The sequence below is a fragment of the Furipterus horrens genome, unplaced genomic scaffold (genome assembly GCF_987537825.1).
Source record: "Furipterus horrens unplaced genomic scaffold, mFurHor1.1.pri manual_scaffold_11, whole genome shotgun sequence".
NCBI lineage: Eukaryota > Metazoa > Chordata > Mammalia > Chiroptera > Furipteridae > Furipterus > Furipterus horrens.
The window spans coordinates 78,322,136-78,343,784 of NW_028327181.1; the positions used below are offsets into that span (position 1 = coordinate 78,322,136).

At 38.0% G+C, this 21,649-nt stretch overlaps 1 protein-coding gene across 2 annotated transcripts in view; it reads right to left on the reverse strand.

The window, feature by feature from the left end:
• The window catches only part of IKZF3 (IKAROS family zinc finger 3), an 85,268-nt gene that overhangs the window by 51,329 nt on the left and 12,290 nt on the right, over positions 1 to 21,649 (reverse strand). Inside the window, exons 2-4 of one of the 2 annotated variants that reach the window (XM_090290751.1) lie at positions 12,648 to 12,701; positions 10,972 to 10,974; positions 10,620 to 10,718 (exon numbers count right to left, since the gene is read on the reverse strand). In XM_090290751.1, the coding sequence (XP_090146877.1) occupies positions 10,620 to 10,718; positions 10,972 to 10,974; positions 12,648 to 12,701 (156 nt within the window). Of the gene's footprint in view, positions 1 to 10,619; positions 10,719 to 10,971; positions 10,975 to 12,647; positions 12,702 to 21,649 lie in introns of those variants that run through there. The other variant, XM_090290749.1, reaches the window with a different exon arrangement.

A 21,649-nucleotide genomic window follows, 5' to 3' on the forward strand; every position in this document is an offset into this window, starting at 1 on the left:
GATACCGTGTCACTCCCGAGTCGGACTGCACAGCCATTCTCGGCGGTGCAGATAGACTCTTAAGAAGCTACACCATCGTCTCTCGAGACGGACGGCTGCCAACGAAACTCCCCATCCATGCCCTTTTAAAATGTTTATGTGAATGTTGTTCCTTTCAAGGCTCAACAGCTTTCTTTACTCATCATACAATAAGTGTATACACTAGGCTAGGAGTCAGCAACCTATGGCCTGCAGGCCAAGTCTGACCCACTGCCTGTTTTTATAAGTAAAGTTACTGGCACAGAGCCACCTGCATTCATTTGTGTATCTCCTATGGCTGCTTTATACCACAACAGCAGAGTTGAGATGTTGCAACAGAGATCGTATGAACCATAAAGCCTATGATATTTACTACCTGGTCCTTTGCAGAAAAAGTTTGCTAACTCCTGCATGAGGATCCTAAAATATATATCCACCTGTGAGGTGGGAAACAAGTGAATTTATGTTAAATATGAATATCTTTTATAGGTTTTTTCCAAGTCTTTTATTTTGTTTATTTTGTTTCTGAAACAACAATTCTAGTTAGGTAGACTTTTTCCATCTAAAAATTTAGTCTTTCTTCTCATACAAAAAAAAAAAAAAAAAAAAAACAATAGTGACTGTTTCTATTGGAGGCTAAAATTTTCTTTAAAACATTTTTTTAAGAGCTGGAAACTGAGAAAGGTGCACATGACATTTCATTTATTTAACATATAAATTGAACATGATTACAATGACACTGAATTTAAAACATTCTAAGACAGGTCTTAGTTTCTAAAACTTTTTAGAGGACACTAAAAATGCTTCCATTAAACTTAGATAGAATAAAATGTTTTAAAGTTATTTATAATCATTATTATATTATAACTAAATTTCCCCAATTACCCTAGTCTTTTTTTAAGTATATTTTATTGATTACATTGTTATAGTAGTTCCAATTTTTTCCCCTTTTCTCCCCTCTGCCCAGTACCCTTCTTCCCTCCAGCAATCCCACCCCTCTTAGTTCATGTCCATGGGTCATGCATATAAGTTCTTTGGCTTCACCCTTTCCTATGTTATTCTTAACATCCCCCTGTCTATTTTATACCAACCGATTATGCTTCTTAATCCCTGCACCATTTCCCCATTTCTCCCCCTCCCCTCTCCCAGCTGATAATCCTCCAAATGATCCCCATACCTATGATTCTGTTCCTATTCTGGTTTGCTTAGTTGGATTTTATTTTTATTTTTTAGATTGAGTTGTTGATAGTTGTGAGTTTGTTGTCATTTTAGTGTTCATAGTTTTGACCTTCTTTTTCTTAAGTAAGTCCCTTTGACATTTCATATAAGAAAGGCTTGGTGATGATGGACTCCTTTAGCTTTACCTTGTCTGGGAAGCACTTCATCTGCCCTTCTTTTCTAAATGATAGCTTTGCTGGATAGAGTAATCTTGGTTGTAGGCTGCCTTTCATCACATTGAATACTGCTTGCCAGTCTCTTTCTGCCTGCAAAGTGTCCTCTGAGAAATCAGCTGATAGTCCTATAGGCACCCCTCCTGTAGGCAACTCTCTGCCTCTCTCTTGCTGCCTCCAGGACTCTGTCTTTATCTTTCACCTTTAGCATCTCAGTCATGATGCGTCCTGTTGTGGTTCCCTCTGGGTCCAGCTCGCCCGAGACCCTCCGTGCTTCCTGGACCTGTATGTCCATCTCCTTTGCAAAATTTGGGAAGTTTTCCTCATTTTTTTCAATTCTTGCTTCCTCATTCTGCACTGGTTGACTGTTTTTTTTTCTTCCTTATGTTCTAAATCATTGATGTGAATCTCGGTTTCCTTCCCTTCACCATTGGTTTTGTGTGGATTTTCCTTCGTTTCACTTAGCATAGCCTTCACTTCTTCTCTTATGCGTTTGCTGTACTCAAGCATATCTGTCAAGCCTGTGAGCATCTTTATCACCAGTGTTTTGAACTCTTCATAAGTTAGGTTGTCTATCTCCTCATCTGTTAGGTTGGCTATCTCCTCATTGCTTAGTTCTCCCACTGGAACCTTGATCTGTTTCCCCTTTTGGACCATACTTCTCTGTCTCCTCAATCTGCCAGGCTCCTGTGTTTGTTTGCCTCCGCATCCCAGGTAGAGCTCTCGCTCCTGTTATGTTGTAAGGGGCAGGGCCTTAGCGATTTGTCAGTACAGGGTGACCTGTTTCACCATGTTGTGGCGCTGTATGTGGTGGAGGGGTCCGAGAGCGAACAATGCCGCCTGCCCAGCACTCGCCCCTTTTCCAGGCACCTCTCCCACTTCCACACTGGACTGGCATCCCTCTAGCTGCTGCCCTGGCCATTATTCCCAGAGTGGGTTGGTCTGCGGATGTTCTAGGACCGTGGGGTCCCTTTAAAAAAGTGGACTCTGCTGAGAGACTGGCAGTTTCTGCCTCCGCCCCAACCCCAACTGGTTTGTACAGTCAGAAGCAATGAGACTTGTTTTCCCCGGTGCTGGGACCGTGAGCTGCGAGGCCTGGTGAGGAGCTGGGAATGCTCCCCAGGTGTCCCTCCTGACTTTAAAATGTGTGACTGTGCTTTCTGCCGGCCTGCCACTGCTGCCACCACCACACCGCGCCCTCTCTGCCCTGGCTCTGCCCCTCCTACCTGTCTGGATGAGTATTTCTTCTTTATATCTTTGTTTGCTCGACTTCCATGCAGCTCAATTTTCTGGAACTTCTGGTTGTTTCTAGTTTTGAGGTAGTTGTATTCCTTCTTAGTTGTGGAGGGAGATGCAGTGTGTCTGTCTACGCCTCTATCTTGGCCGGAAGTCCCCAATTACCCTAGTCTTAATGTTTCCTTACTCTGCATATTGCAGAAGTAACGAATATACAATAGGTATATCTTCTATCAGGCAATGCTACTTTCAATTTTATGATTTTATAATTTAGCAAGTATAATTTGAATATATTGTTCATATTATAGATTTTTTTTAAAGTCAGGGGCCTGGTTATAACCTTTTCCAAATGTATATGAACCAGATTAAGTGCCAACATCAATAGTAACAATAATCAGTTTGGAGCTTAATCATGAAAATAATGGATTAATTTTTCAAACTAAAATTAGTCTATTCATCTCTTTCTAAGTCAGGCTTACAGAAAAGAACCATTTCTTCACTCCCAAATGATTCAGAATGATTGATATACCTTCTAGTTTATACCAAGAACTGCATGTCACTTCCAGATCTCTAACAACTGAAAAACACACACAGAGGATTATCCCATCAATCCATTAACACTTATTAGAGGTAAGGTGATAGAAACGGCATAGGTCACTATTTAGCTAAGTGCTGGAAACAGCCTAAGTGTCCATCAGTAAATGAGTGGATCAAAAAACTGTGGTACATTTACACAGTGGAGTACTACGCAACAGAAAGAAAGAAGAAACTCCTGCCTTTTGCAACAGCATGGATAGAACTGGAGAATATTATGCTAAGTGAAATAAGCCAGTTAGTGAAAAGACAAATACCACATAATCTCACCTATAAGAGGAATCTAATGAACAAAATAAACTAATGAGCAAAATAGAACCAGAGGCATGGAAATATGGAACAGACTGACAGCGACCAGGAGGTAGGGGTAGGGAGATAATGGTGGAAAGAAGGGGGAGGGACTAGTCAAGGAACATGTATGAATGACCCATGGACATGGACAAAGGTGTGGGAATTGACTGGGAGTGGAGGGTGGGCTGGGTGGAGGAGGGCAAAGGGGGAAAAACTGGGACAACTGTAATATAATAACAAAGATCTTTTAAAAAAATAAATTCAAAGTTAAAAAAGAAACTAAAATATCTCATTAATAATTTTTGTATTGTTTATATGTTGAAGTGGTATTTTGGGAATACTGGGATAAATACAGTATATTATTTAATTTAAAAGAAAAGAAAGAAATGGCATAGGCAGCTACAGCAGTTGAAGATGACCCCAAACAAGTGGACCACAGGGTCTGAACCTCTCTTTTCTCCTTGGAAGCATTTCTGGCACAGGGTCAAATTCAGAGGCCTGCAAACTATTGTATGGATTCCTAGAGAAGTACTGAAGCATATGGGTTTTTATATTATTTGTTTTAAGTTCCTGCTGTTGAATAGAAATTATTGGTTTTCTTTTATTTTGGGTATTTAATGTTTTCCCCCCAACTAACGGAAAACAAAAAACTCATAGATACTTCTGAACCCAAAGCAATTTCTAACATAAATTATGAATTCCCCGACCAAAAGCTGTATAGGGACCATCATTTCAAACATACACCTAATGGCATAACCTACCCGAACTCAGAAACCCTAACTCAGAAAAATGCAAGCTGAAGGCATGGTTATCATTTGCCTCATTCTGAGTGTGACTCCATGGATGTCACCTTCAAGAAGTTGTATGAAGCTAGTAGAACACCATGTGCCTTTCCTCAGCACAAATGACCACATCCTGTGCCAGGCAGCATTTTTCAGTCTCTGTGGTTAAGAACTAGTACAAATTAAAGTACAGCTAGGCAGAGCTGGAATGTTAGTTGAAGCTGTGATTTGAATCTCAGAAGTTTTAGACCTAGAGCTCTACTTCTTGATTCCTTACAAATTTAAGACAAAAGAAAAAGATTGCAAGAAACAATTTTTCTTTTCTTCCTTTAAGAAACACATATAAACACATATAATTAACCTAAATCATTCATTTATTCATATACTCAACAAATATTTATTGCACACCAACTATAGTCTAAGTGCTGTTCTAGCTGCTGCAAATAGCATGAAAAAGACAACCTAAGATTCTACCTAATGAGGAGTAGAGGGAGAAAGACAATAAACAAAAATAAATACAACTCCAAAATTATCCATGCAGAGAATTCATGTATGGTGTTAAAATACTGATTGGGTTATCAGGAAACATCTCTCTGAAGAAATGACATCTAAGATGATATCTGAGTGACATTTATAAAGCAATAGTGAACAGATCTATCAACATAAATATTAGCATGAAATATGTGCAATATGGATATGAATATCTTGCTTAAATTCACAAAAAAGCCTGGAAATAATCCATAATGTCAATAGAAACAATCTTTTGATGGTAGGATAAAGGTGGGTTTTTCTTTTTTCTTTCCACTTCTATGAACTATCAAACTGTGGTATAGTACAAAAACCGACTTAATCTTTGTCCCCAGTTCCTGGCACAGAGTTCCTAAAACTCTTGGAACTTCTGAGTTATAGAAGTATTCTTTGTTATTCATAACAAGTCCCTTTCAATCATACCTGAGTTTATGCTACAGAGGTGACTTAGGGTGGGGACCCTATATAGCCTCAGGATAAGCTGATCACAAGATAGACGAAATGATTAGAGGGTTGAAACTTTCAGCCCTACCCACCAACCTCCAGGAAGGGGAGGGAGAGACTGTAGATTGAGCTCTATAAAGACTCTTGAACAATGAGAGTCACAGAGCTTCTGGGTTAGTGAACACATTGAGGTGTGCCCACAAAGGGCATGGAAATTCTCCTACCCCAAACCTTGCCCTATGCATCTCTTTCAATTGACTTTTCTTGAGTCGTATCCTTTGTAATAAACTGGCAATAGTAAGTATAGTGCTTTCCTAAATTCTGTGAGTCATTCTAGCAAATTATCAAACCTGAGGGAGGTTTGTGGAAAACCTTGAATTTATAGCCAGGTTGGACAGAGTGTGTGTAACCTGGGGACCTAGTACTTATAACTGGTGTCTGAATTGAAGGCACCCTCGTGAAACTAAGCCCTTAATCTGTGAGTTCTATATGAACTCCAGGAGCCAGTATGAGAATGGAATTGAATGTTGAACTCCCGGGGTTTTTGTTTTTGTTTTCTGGCGTGGGAAAATATTCCAGAATTGGTGTCAGAAGTGGGATATTTTTGACCAGTGGCTAATGAAAACATGTGGTTTAGGAAGAGAAAGGAAGAAAGCATGGGGGATGATAAACCTCTGAGGCCTAGCCATGTGGTCGCCCATGTTGTGGAGCAGCAGCTGTGCTGTGATCAGGTAAAAGTGCCAAGGGTATTCACAGATGATTCCAGCTCCTGAGGAGCTGGTTCACTGGATGCATAAGGAACTGCAAATTAATGAAAAGAAGATATAATATACAATCCTTTGGTTTTTGTTGTCTGTGATAATGAAAATGAAATGAAAAGAGAGTTCTTGGTTAGACCTTAATGGTGGACCAAGCTTAGATTTCAGTTGATTTAAGCTTTGGTTACTAGACTCAAAGCTGCCCCTAAGGGAAACATTATGCAGTAAAAAGAGAGTACCTCTATGACTTCTGGTCATCAAGAAGGTAATTCACATGGGGGCTGGGAAAAACCAAGAAACTATGGAAACCAGGAGGTGTAGTGTGGAGGAGTTGTCTCATTTTGTAAATCAGTACCATCAGCTTCTGAAGAATTGTTACTAAATAGATCGTGAGAATGACTCAGTTGAGGGGAATATTCTTTGGTTTTGAATGCTACAAAGTGGAAGAGCATGTTTGAGTAGACACTAGACCTATAGCTCAGCATAAAACTAAAACTATAAAACTCACTAAAATCACAGGTGATTATGCATGATCCAGACACAGAGCATGCTTTTCCCAAGGGAACAGCAGTCAGCCTGTTGGACTGGATAAAAGCTACTGTAAGGTCTCTTTGCCCCGAGAAAGAGGACTATCAAACCCCCTCTATAAATGCCAAGTGGAACACCCCAGATGAAGTAGTTGACATGCTTCATCTGTAAGCCATATGGGACTGGCTTTATGATAATCAAGATATTCACCCACTGAAAATGCCTGTTACGCAGGTCATGGTAAATGCTGTAGCTTAAGGAGATGTTCTGAAAATGTGCATGTTGGATAGGGTATGGTAGGTAAAGTCAGTGCAGCCATAGGAGGAGATGAGAATGAGGCTTGGAAGGAAGAAGTTTATTATACTCCAAGGTCCCAGAGAGGGGCCACCACATATTACGTAGGGCCATGTGGGAAAGCACCACTGTCAGTCTGCAGGCAGAAAAGAGGAGTAAAAATTCAAGGTCGGAGTCTTTACTGGAGTTCTTGAGAGAAGGTGAGTCAGGACAGGATAAACAGTTTGAATAATTCCGGCAGGCTTTGGAACATAAGAGTGGTCTCTAGTTGTCTAGTACTTAGCCCTGGGACTCCCTTGGATTTTGGGCTGGGTGAGGGGAGAATATTAGCTTAGTGTATGAGAGTCAGATAAGAAGATGGAGGGGTATAGAGTCTGGATTGTTCAGTTTGTGTGTGAAAAGCAATCTCCTGGCCAAGCCCTTTGCTATCTCTAAGAATTCGCCATCCCTGGGAGGACAGTCTTTCCCGGGTCTGTAAGGCCCCCAAACGTTAAACTGTCAAAAATACAGAAAATAAGAAAATATAGTTAATATAATTGCTCTTGTGGCAAATGATGCTGAAGAGACATATACAGACTCTAAGAAAACACAGAGCAAGGGCCCCCTTTATGCAAGCCACCCTGTTTAACCTTACCACTGCAAAATCAAGCAACATTTTGAGAAGCTTTACTGAATTTCCTCTCTCAGCTCCCCCCTCTTGGGTCTTACAGATGCTAATAAAAACATTAGATTAATTAAAAAGAAAATGAGGAGAGGCAGAAGGGAGAGTCAAGGGCTTTGTTCCAGCAAGGTGGAAAATTGTAAATGGTTATTAAGAAATTAGATGAGCCCTAGTCAGGTGGCTCAGTTGGTTGGAGCGCCATCCTGTACACAAAAAGACTGTGGGTTCGATCCCCATTCAGAGCACATACCTAGGTTGCAGGTTTGATCTTTTCCTTTCTCTCTCAAATCAATAAACATATCCTCAGGTGAGGATTTAAAAAGAAAGGTGAATGAAGGAAACGTTGATAGGGCCAAAACAAAGAAAAAAAAAAAAAGGGAGGGAGAGTAAGGGACTTGTCTCAGTAGGGTAGAAATTTGTAGGTTGTCACAGAATAGGGCTTATGGCAAGTCCTTTCCAACAATGACTACTAGGAATCTGGACTAGAGAATTTACATTTCTGGGGCAATTATTAGCCTGCAATTGGACATTAATCAAAACTCCCCCCATGACTGCATGACAAAAAACAATCTTAATATCTGAAATATCCTTGATATATTAGGTGATGTCAGAAAAATGCTCTATTGGGGAGGGCAATGCCCAGAAGAGTTTCATAATAAAATGAAAATGGTTTATACAGGATTATACCTGGGGAATACAAGAAGGAGATACTCATGAGCAGGAAGCATGTTTTTCTCTTGAGACCGACGTGGCACTGTATGAGGAGCTGCCAGATTCTATCATCACTTGGACAGTGCCCTACAAACAGCTCTTGACTGGCCAACAAGATCTACTTGGTTATGGATGGCAGTTCCAAGGTGAATGGAAAGTATCCTGTTTTTAAGACAACCACTCTGACTGAAGAAGGTAAAAACAAATCAGCTCAGTGAGATGAGTTACATGCTGTTTTCTTAACTGCGATGGAAGAACTGAACAATGATAAAAGCTTCTGTTTTGATTTTTACCCAACTCATAGGTCATGGCCATGGTCTGGCCATACGGATATGGAGAAGGACAATGAAAACGTGGTATATTAAAGGAGGTCCATATAGGGCACTCCCCTATAGAAATCACTATGGAAATTTGAGGGGTGCATTAAAGTATGGCATGTTAATACCCATCAGAAGAACCCCCTCCCAAGTTGGGAAGGTGAACTGAGCCAATGAGTGAATATTGTGATGTTCTTGCTTGAGGTGGCCACCTGGGTCCATGAACTGAGTAGCCATTTGGGGACCACAGCAATGCAGAGGGGTGAGTCTGGATATATTCCTTTTTCACCCTTTGAGGTTCAGAATGCCAACAAGAACTGTTCTGTCTGTTAACAAGAGATATAATGGCTGCAGGTGACTATGGGGGAAGATTCTTCAGGGGCAAGGCCCCTCACGTATTTGACAAGTAAATTATATCGAACCAATGCCAGTAGCCCCAGAAGGGCTACAAGTGAGTTTTGATAAAATAAACATTGACTCCAGACTAGATTTCACTTACCTGGTGGTAGATGCAAATGGTCAGAGTATTAAAAAAGAAGTGGAACAGAAGATACTGCACCAATTTGAACTGCCGGGTCACATTTCTTCAGACCAAGGAATACACTTTACAGCCCATAATGTCAAACAATGGGCAGAGAGATACTTCTTCATAATACTATTTTCATAGAGAATTGGAACAGACAACTGAAACACTGATTGTTTAAGACCCTCTGAAGCCCTAAGGTGCCTTACCTCATCCTTAGCTCAGAATGTCATATATACCTCATTTTTCCTTTCTGTCTTTGAACCTCTCATGCATGCAGGGTCTCTGACTTTCTCATGCATGTGGGGTTCCCATATGTATGTAGGTTATTAAATTTGGTTATTTTTATCTTTTTAATCTGCCTCATGTAGACTTAATTATTAGACAAAATGATAGAACCCTGAAGACTAGAGGAAAGTTTCTTCCTGCCCTATACCAGTATCTCTTGATTTTTACAATCCTTGTGCTGTAAGGGATTCCTGGTCAAAGACCAGAGGGTGGCCTGTGGTATAGTACAAAAATATATTTGGTCTTAGTCCAAGATTCCTGGCACAGAGATTCTAAAACCCTTGGCATTTCCTGAATGATAGGAGTATATTTTGTTATTGAAAACAAGCCCCTTTCAATCATACCTGAGTTTATACTACAGAGGTGACTTAGGGTAGGGGCCCTAAATTGCCTCCGAATGAGTTCGTCACCAGAAAGGCCAAGTGATTAGAGGGTTGGAACTTTCAGCCCCATCCACTAACCTCTAGGAAGGGGAGAAGAGAGTACAGACTGAGCAGTATGAACACTTTTGAACAATGGAATTCAGAGAGCTTCTGGGCTGCTGGACACATCCAAATGCTGGAGCATGGTGTGCACAGAAAGGGCCTGGACAGCCTCCCATACCATATCCCGCTCTATGCAGCTCTTCTGTTTGGCTGTTCCTGAGTTGTATCCTTTATAATAAACTGGCAATAGTAAGTAAAGTGCCTTCCTAAGTTCTGTGGGTCATTCTAGCGAAGTATCAAACCTGAGGGAGGTTTGTGGGGAAACTGAATGGGTAGCCAAGCTGGAAGAAGTGCAGGTAACCTGGGGACCTGGTACTTAAAACTGGTGTCTGAAGTGAGGGCAGGCTTGGGAAACTGACCCCTTAACCTTTGAGTTCAGCTTAACTCCGGGAGTTAGTATGAGAATTGAAATGTTGGATGCCCAGTTGGTGTCTAAAGAATTGGAGAATTGGTTGTTGGTGCTGGAAAACACCCCAGGCAAACCCTTCTATAATGAGCATGTACTAATTTTCATAATGAAAAAGAGTAAAAATAACATTTAAATAAAGTTAGTATAACTTGAACACTGAATAAGCACCTTAAATTTTCAAAATTTGCTGATATCTATAGCAAATTATTAAATGTAATACTTATAAAATGAGTAAAACTGAGTTATTCCCAACTCAATCTACAAATACAAGTTTTCCTTGGAGAAGTCCTGATTTATTCTTCATATTAAGCCTTGACCATATCTATAATCATCAGTCATTAGTCTGTACACTCTGGCTCACCTCCTGTATCTTCATCTTCATTGGCTGGGCATTCTGCACTTTCCCCATTTTCTGTTTCATGAGGTTTAGTTAAATTGTAGTCATTTACAATCACTGGACCTTCGAGGAGATAAAAAGAATTTTAACTATGCAGTCAATTAAAAACATTTTTTTATAAACATGTATTAACTAGATTCCCATTTCAGCTTCACACAAACCCTTAGTGATTGATAGCCCAAGTGGGATATATGTTAAAACTCTTGAGGTTTAGAAATATATCCAGGGTTCATGAACCTTTCTATTAGACATGATTTTCTTGAATATTTCTTTTCACCTGAGTTAAAATGCACTCAGGTTCCTTCTGGACAGAAACTCTCTCTCCTTTGGGATATCACACAATATTCAGTAGAATATTATTGCTATTTATGACCAAGAAGTATTGCTATGTAGCGGTGAGAAATAGTTAGCCTGAAAATATTGTCATGACCCAACTGAGGTCACTTTTGTGAAGCCTGTTCACATTATAAATGTGATTCTGTGGAAAACATATTGGTCCTCAAGTTTCTTTATTTCTTCAGACATGTACTAGATGCTGACAAGGCTACAGATATGAATAAGTCAAGTTCCTGTTCCCAAGGAGCTTATACTCTGCAAATGTAGATAAGACAAGCCCAGAACTATAATGCAAGACTCAAACAAGAGATAATACAAGTCTGTAAGGCAGACTCAGACAAAAGATTAAGGGAAATGCCAAGTGTTATGGGAGTTCATAAGTGAGAGGGGGTAGATATAATAAAAGCATGCTAAATAAACAGCAAACTTGTTAAAAATCAAGCTTCATGGAGATATAATTTTGTACAATAAATACTGATAATATTAGATGAAACAAGGAATAATAGAATTATTTCACAGGTAAAGTGTGGTAGCTTAACAAAAAGATGATACCAAAAGAACTGAAAAGCTAACCATTTTGTGTCAAACTCCTTCCCAATATTCAATAAAGTATTTACATGCAACAAATAGTCAGACACTGAATCTGTGGCATTTAAACTGGACTGATGTAGGAGAGGTAATTAGAAAATTGGCAGTGGCATTTCTTACAGATGCAGCCAGGACCCAACACATGCAGTGGGACTTCTACTGAAATGCAGGAGTAAAATGGAAACATATTTCATAAAATCCATGACTAAGAGGTCCTGAAAATGTGTTTATCAAGGACTCATGTTTTGATTTATAAATAAGTGAAGTTTCTAATCTCTGCATATCATAACATATATTCTATGAACTCTAAGAATCTGTTATAAACAATGGTTCACTTTTCTCAAGCTTGAAATAACTAACAAAGTGCATATCTGAACAACTCATGAAGTACAGGTTCAGTGAAAATATAAGGTTACAGCTCACAGTAACACAAAAAGACACGTGATAAATTTTGTAATTCAATGTAAGTTTTGATTTTAAAAAGTGAGTTAATTGATTGAGAAAACATAGAAATTATTTTTAGGAAATAAATTATTTTAAATGTTAATAGTTTATATTGAAGCGGGGGTCCACAAACTATGGCCCAAGGGCCAAATCTAATCATGGCTTGTTTTTGTATGAGCCCCAGAGATAGAATAGTTTTTACATTTTTTAAGGGTTGTATAAATATAAAGAGGTATACACAACAGAGGCCATATGTGGCTCACAAAGTCTAAAATATTTACGATTAGGCCCTTTACACAAAAGTTTGCTGATCACTGTTCTCAAGTGAAAAGCACATGTTGTTCAAATACATGCTACTATATTATTCAACAAAAACTGTCTTTATTCAAACCAATCAGTTGGAAAAACAACAGTATATAATATTAGGTGGGGTGTGGTTTGGCCCTATGATACCAAAGAACTTATATGATCCAAATGGATGAGTTATTTTTGTATCAGGAAGAGATAAACACATTTTTCTTCCTCAACACATTTCCATAATGTTTTTACCGCAATCAGAAAGTTCCTCTTTCTTTAGTAATTTCAGTAAAGTTATATTTCTAGACAGGAAAGACCTGATGTTACCTGTGGGTACAGACTGCTCCTGAGTGCTTTTCAGTTCCACATTTGGTTTTATATCTGAAAAAAAAAATCATAAATATTATTGCTTAGATCAATTTTTTTTTTCAGATTTGAGGATTGTACTTTAATAAGGATACCATTTTGGAAGCTTTAGCAGCAGATTTCCTCTTCAGAACAAAACTATTTCTTCTCTATATTCTCCCTAAAAAAAAATGCCTCAAGGAGAGTAAAAGGTATTATCTACAAAGCAATTGTATTTCTGAGTTCCCATCTGGTATCATCTCTCTTCAGTCTAAAGAGCTTCCTTTTGCATTTTCAGTACTGCCACTGTGTGAGCAACAACTTAGTATTCATTTATTTGGAAATATTTTTATTTTGCCTTCAGTTTTAAGGAATATTTTTACTTGATATAGAATTCTGGTTGATAGCTTTTCCTAGCACTTTAAAAATGACATTCCACTATTTTCTAGCCTCTGCTGTTCCTGTTAGTGATAATATTTATATATTATGCTTTTTCTCTGACTGCTTTCAAGATTTTCTCTTTACCTTACTTATCAGCAGTTAGACTATGATATGCCCAGATGTGCTTTTATGTGAATTTATCCCATTTGGTTTCATTGAACTTATCTATAAAGTTATGTTTTCCACCAAACTTGATAAATTTTTAGCCATTATTTCTTCAAAAAAATTTCTCCTCCATTCTCCTGCTCCTTTCTTTTTAGGACTTCAGTTGCATATGTACATTAAACTTCTTCATATTTTCCCACAATTCCCTGAGGCTCTGTTCTTTTCCCCCCCTCAATGTTTTTTTCTTTCTGTTGTTCAGACTGAATACTTTCATTGATATATCTTCAAATCCTCTTACTTTCTCTGTCATCTTAATTTGCTGTTAAGCCTGTTCAATGAACTTTCTACTTCATATGTTATAATTTTTAGATGTAGAACTTTCCATTTTGTTCTTTTTTTTTATCACTTCTTTGCTAAGATTTCCTATTTGTTTATTTACTGCAAGCATATATTCCTTTACATCTTTGAGTATAATTATCATAGCTATTTAAGATCCTTGTCTCCCAATTCCAATATCTATGTCATCTTGAGGTCAGTCTCCACTGATTTCCATTTCTCTTGAGTATGGGCAACTTTTTCCTTCTTCATGTGACCTAATAATTTTGGATAATAACCTGGACATTGTAAATGATGTTTACAGAATTTATTAATTCTGTTATATGCCTTTAAAGAGTATGGGAGTTTTTCTTTACTTTTTGAAGCATGAAGTTAACTTGCTTGGACTCAAACTCAAATTCTGTCTTACTTGTGTTGGGAAGCAGCTAAGGTAACCAGATGGCCCAGTATGCCTGGGATTGAGGGTTGCCCAGACCACCCTTGCAGAAGCACAAAGTTCTGTTCAGATGGACTGCTCAGAGTATGACCCATGAAAGTGTAGTTCAAGAATCAGCTGCAGATTTGGATCAGCCAGGGAACTGATAGACAAAAAAGCCCTCCCTGCCTTCTCTAGTCCAGACTTCTCCTCCTTCCTTCTCAGCTGTTGTGCTTGCTATATATTTTTTAGAAGAGATTTTTTTTACTGTTTGTGCTATTACAGTTGTCTTAACTTTTCCCCTTCATCCCGTTTCCCCCAGCCCCTCTTCCCACAGTCAATTCCCACAGTTGTTCATGTCCATGGGTGATGCATACATGTTCTTTGTCCAATCCCTTCACTTTCTTTCAACCACTCCCACCATTGCTATGGTTTTTTAAGTCAGTAAAACTGTGGATTATCTTCCCAAATTTTGGTCACCCTGAGGCTAAAACTGAGGCCTACACGTGGACAAAAACACATAAAAACAAGTTGGCTTTGTCATTTTTCAATGCCTTAATTTTTTTCATATTTTATCCAGAACCTGTCATTGTTATCTGTTGGAAGATTGGTTCAATGAGAGGTACTCCTCCATCATCAGAAACTGGAAATCATGGGGGGTGGGGTAGAAGAGATTATAGGGGAGAATAAATGGTGATGGACTGAGACTTGACTTGGGGTGGTGAACATACAATACAATATACAGATAATGTATTATAGAATTGTACACCTGAAACCTATATAATTTTCTTAACCAATGTTACCCCAATAAATTCAATAAAAAAGAAAAAATTGAAAATCTCCCTTGTTCTTTATTTTAATGGTAATCTTATACCCAAAACTGTTCAAGATACTACTGATTTCAAATATTGTACAATATAATGTGGTCATATTCCAATATTTTTGAAAAATATAGTCACTGTATTTAGATTCTATTCTAATTTTTAAAAATCAACACACCACCATTAGATAGTAGCAAAACATAAGGCAGGGGAAATACATATATTTTTAAAATAAGCAAAAAGGGAGCCTGGTATGGGTGTCCAAACCTAAGACAGGTGAAAGGAATGTCCATACAAATAATGGGGGCAGTCTAGGGTAGCCTTCTGGAGAGAAACCAGCATGAAGACTGTGTCTATAGTGGGTGAGCAGCATGAATGAGGTGAGGAGGAATTCTATAATACATGGAGGGCAGACAGCATGGAAAGTCAGAGCCCGAGAAAGATGAGGAGGCTATTCAGGAAGGAAAATTGCCTGGCTTGGAGTATTGGAGTCTGAGAGGGATGAAGGTGGTAGCCAGGCTAAGGAACAGAGCCTGAGTACAGTGAAGAAGACATCTATGCATGGGTGTGGTCTGGTGTGGAGTTTCAGAGCCAACACAGGGTGAGCAAGGCACCCATGCAGGGGCCTGGGGGCTGGCACCATGGAACCAAAATGGAGTGAGGAAAGCTTTGATGCATGGGAGCTGTCCAGTGCACAGTGTCAGAACTTGAGTCGGAGGAAGAGGGCACCCACATATTAGAGGCAACCGTGCATATCAGAGTCCATGCAGTTGAGAAGTGTGTCCACACAGAACAGTGGCCATGGTACAGAATGTCAGAACCCAAATGAGGCAAGGAGAGCATCTGTAGTGAGAAGGATGTGGTAGTGGCAATAGATGATTGGCTATACAAAGGAGGATTGATAAAATAAGTATCAATCGTAAGGATAATGAGAGCCAGGTTTTTCTCTGTCAGAGGAGTTGCAAATATGAAAATGTGTGGTACTGTATTGGAATGGAGGTACTGGCATAAATGCATGACTTCTACTATGCATAAATAGATATAAAATATAGGTGTAAATATGTGTGTATGTGTATATATGGGTATACATATAGAGTCCCTAGCCCTGTCTACTGAGAGTACCTGGGAGCAGAGACACACAACAGCTTCTAGCATTCGGATACTAACTTCTAAATATCATTCTCCACTTAAAGAAACCAGGGTTGGGGCAGGAAAAGTACAAGATGAGTCTGGAACATTTTGTGTGTCAGAAAGCAAAGAAGTGTACACAGAATGAAGAGGATATGTTAAAAACAAACAAACAAACAAACATAGAAATCATCTTGAATGGGTTGCCACTGGTCAAAGCTGGGACAAGGGAGCATCAAAATAATAATGATAGTATTGGATTATAAGCCATGGAAACAAACAGAAATTCTTGAGTCCATATTGTCATTAATAAGTAAGTGAACAAATTGAAAGTCTGAAGACAATGGAATATATGTATAATTTCAAAGGGCTTCTCCCCATAATACTTATTACAAAGATGAAAAGAGTAACCACACGATGGAGAACAGGTCAACACCACTATAACTGAGCAAAGGGATCATCATCAGTAATGAGACAAATGAAGATTATGCGCCACCTGATAATAAAGAGAACACAGCATTGCCTCTGTGATATTCCTGCCAAATACACATAACATGAATCTAACCATGAGAAAACCAACAAACTCTGATTGTGGGACAGTTTACAAAATAACTGGCTTGTAATCCTCAGAAGAGTCAAGGTCATGAAAGACTGAGGGACTGTTCCAGACTGAAAGAGAATGAAGAATTATGACAACAAAATACAGTGTGTGATTCTGAGCTGAATCCTCCTGCAGTAAAGGACACCAGACAAACAACTGGAGAAATATGAATGAGGTCCAAGGATTAGATGGTAGTAAAGTAGCAAGCTAATTTCCTGATTTTGATGGTTGTTTTGTAGGAGAAGGTAGAACATACACATTAAGTATTCAAGGGTGATAGGATAACATGTCAGCAACTTATTCTCAAAATTTCCGGAAAAAAAAAAAAAAAGATTTTTTTTGTACTGTATTGCAACTTTTCTGTAAGTTTGCTAGCATTTTAAAAAAAGTTACACATGAAACTTTCAATTGCATACTAATGGGATTCTTAAAAGAGATAAAAAAAAAAAGGCCAAAAAGAAAACTAGCTCAAGGTTTCACATGAGCAACCTTCATGTGAAAACATCTTCTAGTTACTACAGAGCAAGATGGCTTTTGATTTGGTGACCTAAAGGAAAAAGGTCCTGCTCCCCTGAACCTTTTAAACCCTCTGACAAGGCCTTTTTTCAAGAGGCCTTTGTGCGCTGCAAATAACACCAGAAATAACTGAGTACAGTTTCTAAGAGAAGATTCTGACTACCTTAATATTCAGAACTTAAGGGAGACATTAAAACTATCTATAATCAGGCTACATGGATGTTCTTCTTAGGTACTAAAAAATACTTAAAACACAAGGACAAAATAAACTGAGGTACATTTTCTCCCCCTGAACTTAAGATCTTTATAAAACATGAAGCCCAGTATGGATAGACAGTAAAGGAATTGCCAAATGAAGACCAGAAACCTGTTAAATACTTCTAAGTGCAGCAAGAACTTTTCAGTTTTTAATGGACCATTGTGTAATTTCTTATACTTCAGTCCAGGAAAAAAAAAAAAACAGCAAAAATTTTCCATTTGATGGGTTCTACGAGGGTCTTTTAATGTGTTGGCAGTCAACATAGCTTTAAAATGTTTTCTAAAACACCACTCTAGAAAGCTAAGAAGCAAGGGTTCATATAGTGCTTTTACTAGAAATACAGTTTCCTGTACTGATGTTTATACGTATTTGGTACAGATGATGGAAGAATTGCAAAGAGGGTTAATTTTGATGAAAAATAAATATCATCAATGGACTACCTCAGGACCTTTGCATTTACCTTTCCCTCTTAACAGAATGCTCTTCCTCCAGCTGGCTACCTGGCCCACTTCTCTTCTTTCAGGTGTGTGCTCAAAAATCACCTTACCAAACAAGTTTTACCTAACTACCTATATAAAATGCTATCTTTCATTGTCACTTTCTTCTCTCTTACCTTGCTTTATTTTTCTTCATAAAATTTCTTCATTGTTATCATCTGACATATTTTTGGTCATTTTTGTTTTTATCTGTCTCTCCCCACCAGAATGTAAGTTCCATGGGAACAGAGATAGTGTTTGTGTTTTTATTGCTATTTTGCTGTATATTTAGCTCCCATAATAGTGCCTACTTGTGATGGACACTCAAATATTGTTGAATGAACACATGAATTTTTACATCTCTACTGTTGATACTTATGAACACTCTAGATCAAGGTTCTGCAAACTATGGCTTACCATCTTTTTTTGTGTGGCCTGTGAACTAAGAATGTTTTTATATTTTTAAGTGGTTAGAAAAAAAATCAGAAGAATATTGTTTTGTGCCACTTGAAAACTAAATGAAGTTCAATTTTAGTGTCCATAAATAAAGTTCTATCATAAACACAGTCAACCCCATTCACTTATGTGTTGTCTATGACTGCTTTCATATTCCAATGGCAAAACTGAGTGTTGCTGAGACAAATTATTTGACTTGCAAAGCCTAAAACATTCAGTATCTAGTCCTTCATGGAAAAAGTTTGCCAAGCTCTGCTCTAGATCTATTACTAATACTAATAGTGTACTGTCTAATAGAGTAGTCACCAGGCACTTGTGGTATTTAAGTTTAGATTTATTAAAATCTAAAATGTGGTTTCTCAGTCACACCAGCCAAATTTCAAGTACTCAAAAGAGCATGTAGCTAGTGGCTACTCTATTGGACAGAACAAAGAACATTTCAATCATCTCAGGAAGTTCTACCAAACAACACTATTTTAGATTTTAGAATATCTCACTGTTGCCTGGGATACCACTGCAAAGCTATCACTTTAAAACCAACATATGAAAACTCTGGATCAGGAAAAAAAGAAAAGTAAATCAAACCATGTGAAAAATTAAGTATCAACCAAAGTTTTAAAGATACTATACTAGGAAACAGCTTAACAATGAACACCTTCTATCAATATTTCCAAAATTCTTACAAGTGGAATTTCAAGAAAAAGTTATGATTTCCATTAATGCTGTTATCAAAGCCATAAAGCATTTAGACAGCACCTTTTACATAAAGTATTTTACAAATGTGACTGATTGAAAATTTAATGTGACTTTTCAGAGGGTAAAAAGAAACCCACCACACGATGCCAAACATCCAGATAAAATGTTTTCAAATGTACTTAGATGTATGTCTACAAATATATATGTGGTGTCATGTTTCCATTAAAATTTTTTGGTATCACTATGTAAAACAATTTATCTTATCTTATTTAAAAGTCAAAATTATAAACTAGCAGAAAACCCTAGTTAACACTCGTTCATATCAGGTGCCCTCCTTCCCATCCCACATCTAAACACCCAATCTCCTAACATTTTTTAAGGTTTAATTATGTCATTAGTGTTTTCCATTGACACCTTACCTCTTAAATAACAAATCTTATAAAAGGCATAACTATTCTGTTACTGAGACAGCTGACAAATATATTGGACTAAAAGTTACAGGCTATTTTTTGGAGCTTCCCAAAGCACTTCACAAATTCAAAACTTTACTAGCAATTTCAAATTGTAACTACAAGTACTGAAAACAAGCCTTCATCACATGCTTCCTGAGAGATGACAATTTCAAATTTGTTTTTATTCCTCAGATTCTCTTTTTATTGACAAAGATGCCATTTTAAAATTTTTTCACTAATCAGAATTTTTGTTAAGATACCACTAGTTTTCTGAGATTCTAGCATTTTATGTGCTGTAAAATTAAAGGGAGTAGATTACAAATAAAATTTAAAGTTGGAAATGGCAGGAGTCTAGTTAATTGAGATTTCATCAAAGTTCACATGTGAATGTTTTTACCTTTTTGTTTTAATATAATCTATGAACAAAACCAAATGTTTCCATTAGCAACAAAATTTGTAACCATATTTTTATCTTGAATCCTTATGAACTTGGCTTCATTTTGATACTATTAATTATTATTCAACTGAGAATAACAGCTAACAAATTTAGACTTCGTTTCAGAGATCAGATTTCCACTGATTGTTCTGTTTTCCCAGTAGGAAGTGTAGATGCTAAAGTAGAACAAAATATCAAATCTCACAAAGACTCCTGCACTGACTCTGCCAGCTGCCAGTAGCACTGGTGCCTGACCGCTGCCAGAAAGCTGTCTCTGAACTTGACGTTCCTTTTTGTCTTCATGACAATAAACTGATTCCCCTAGACCCCTACCTCTTAAAAAAGTTTCTTTTATCTAAAATGTCCACTTTTACTTTTTGACCAAAAGCTTTGGAAACGGAGTCACTCACTACAAAAATATTCACAACTGCAACATTAACACCTAGGACAGAAGTGTTAGCTACTATTTCTAAATGGTCCTTCACTATTTCCTTTTGTCACTACCACATATAATCAATTCCTGGAATCTTGGCATCACAGAAACAGTTCTGAATAATGAAAAGTTATCCCTATAACTAATAAAATTAGAATATTAGAAATGGAGTTGGGATCTTAACTAGCTTAAGTGACCTTCCTCTGCCATCTGATACTTTCCTCCAACTTCTCCCTATTTCGGTTGTACAGCCTCCGCTTAGACATTTCCAATGATATAGAAGTTATTCCTTTCCATTTCAGAAAAACTCAAATGGTTAAAAAATGTTCTGTCCTGGCTGATGTGGCTCAGTTGGTTGGAGCGTCATCTCGTGACCAAAATGTTGTGGGTTCGATCTCCAGTCAGGTCACATAACTAGGATTTGATCCCCGGTCCCAGCACATAAGACAAGCACTTATCTCTTGAATGAGGATAAAAAGAAAAAGAAAAAAGAAAAAAAAAGTTTCTACTTAAATGTAGCTGAACTCAAATTTTCTGAAATGTCCATTTCAGATCCTAGTTCAGCTTTCTGGCAACATACAAGATAAGTTATTACTCAGATGCTACTACTCAGTTCCCTAACCATGGTGAGAGCTTTCTTCTGAACCTGATTTTGTTAGCTTGTGGGCTTCCAAAAGGGTGGTATCAAGCACTTAGCCCAGTAGTACAAAAGAGATTTCAGAGCATCTCATAACATATCTGGAAGATAAACAGGTATAATGGCATTTATTATTCTCCCCATTTTACTGACAAAATTCAAGACACAAAGAATGACAAAAAAATATTGTCACCTAAGTGTCCAAGGTACAATGTCAGTGACACATTAAGGACTGAAGCAGGATTAGTTTCTTTTTTTTTAAAGATTTATTTAGGCCCTGGCTCCTGTGGCTCAGTGGATTGAGTGTCGGCCTGCGAGCCCAGTGTCGTTGGTTCGATTCCCAGCTAGGGCACATTACTAGGTTGCACGTCAGGTCCCTAGTTGGGGGCGCGAATGAGAGGCAACCACACAGAGATGAAAAAAAAAAGATTTATTTATTTTAAGAGAGAGGGGAAGGGAGGGAGAAAGAGAGGGAGAGAAACAACAATGTGTGGTTGTTTCCTGCACACCCCCAACTGGGGACCTGTTCCACAATCCAGGCATGTGCCCCGACTGGGAATCAAACCGGTGACCCTTCGGTTTGCAGGCCAGCAAACAATCCACTGAGCCACACCAGTCAGGGCTAGTTTCTTGAGTTTCACCTTTGTTTCAAAGAGTTTAAATAATGTTTTAAAGTGTTTTCCTAGGTTATAATCTTCGAAGAAGGTCAGAAATAGAAGAGATTTTAAACCCAATTAATTTCACATATCTCAAATGACTATGATTGAGGGAAAAGG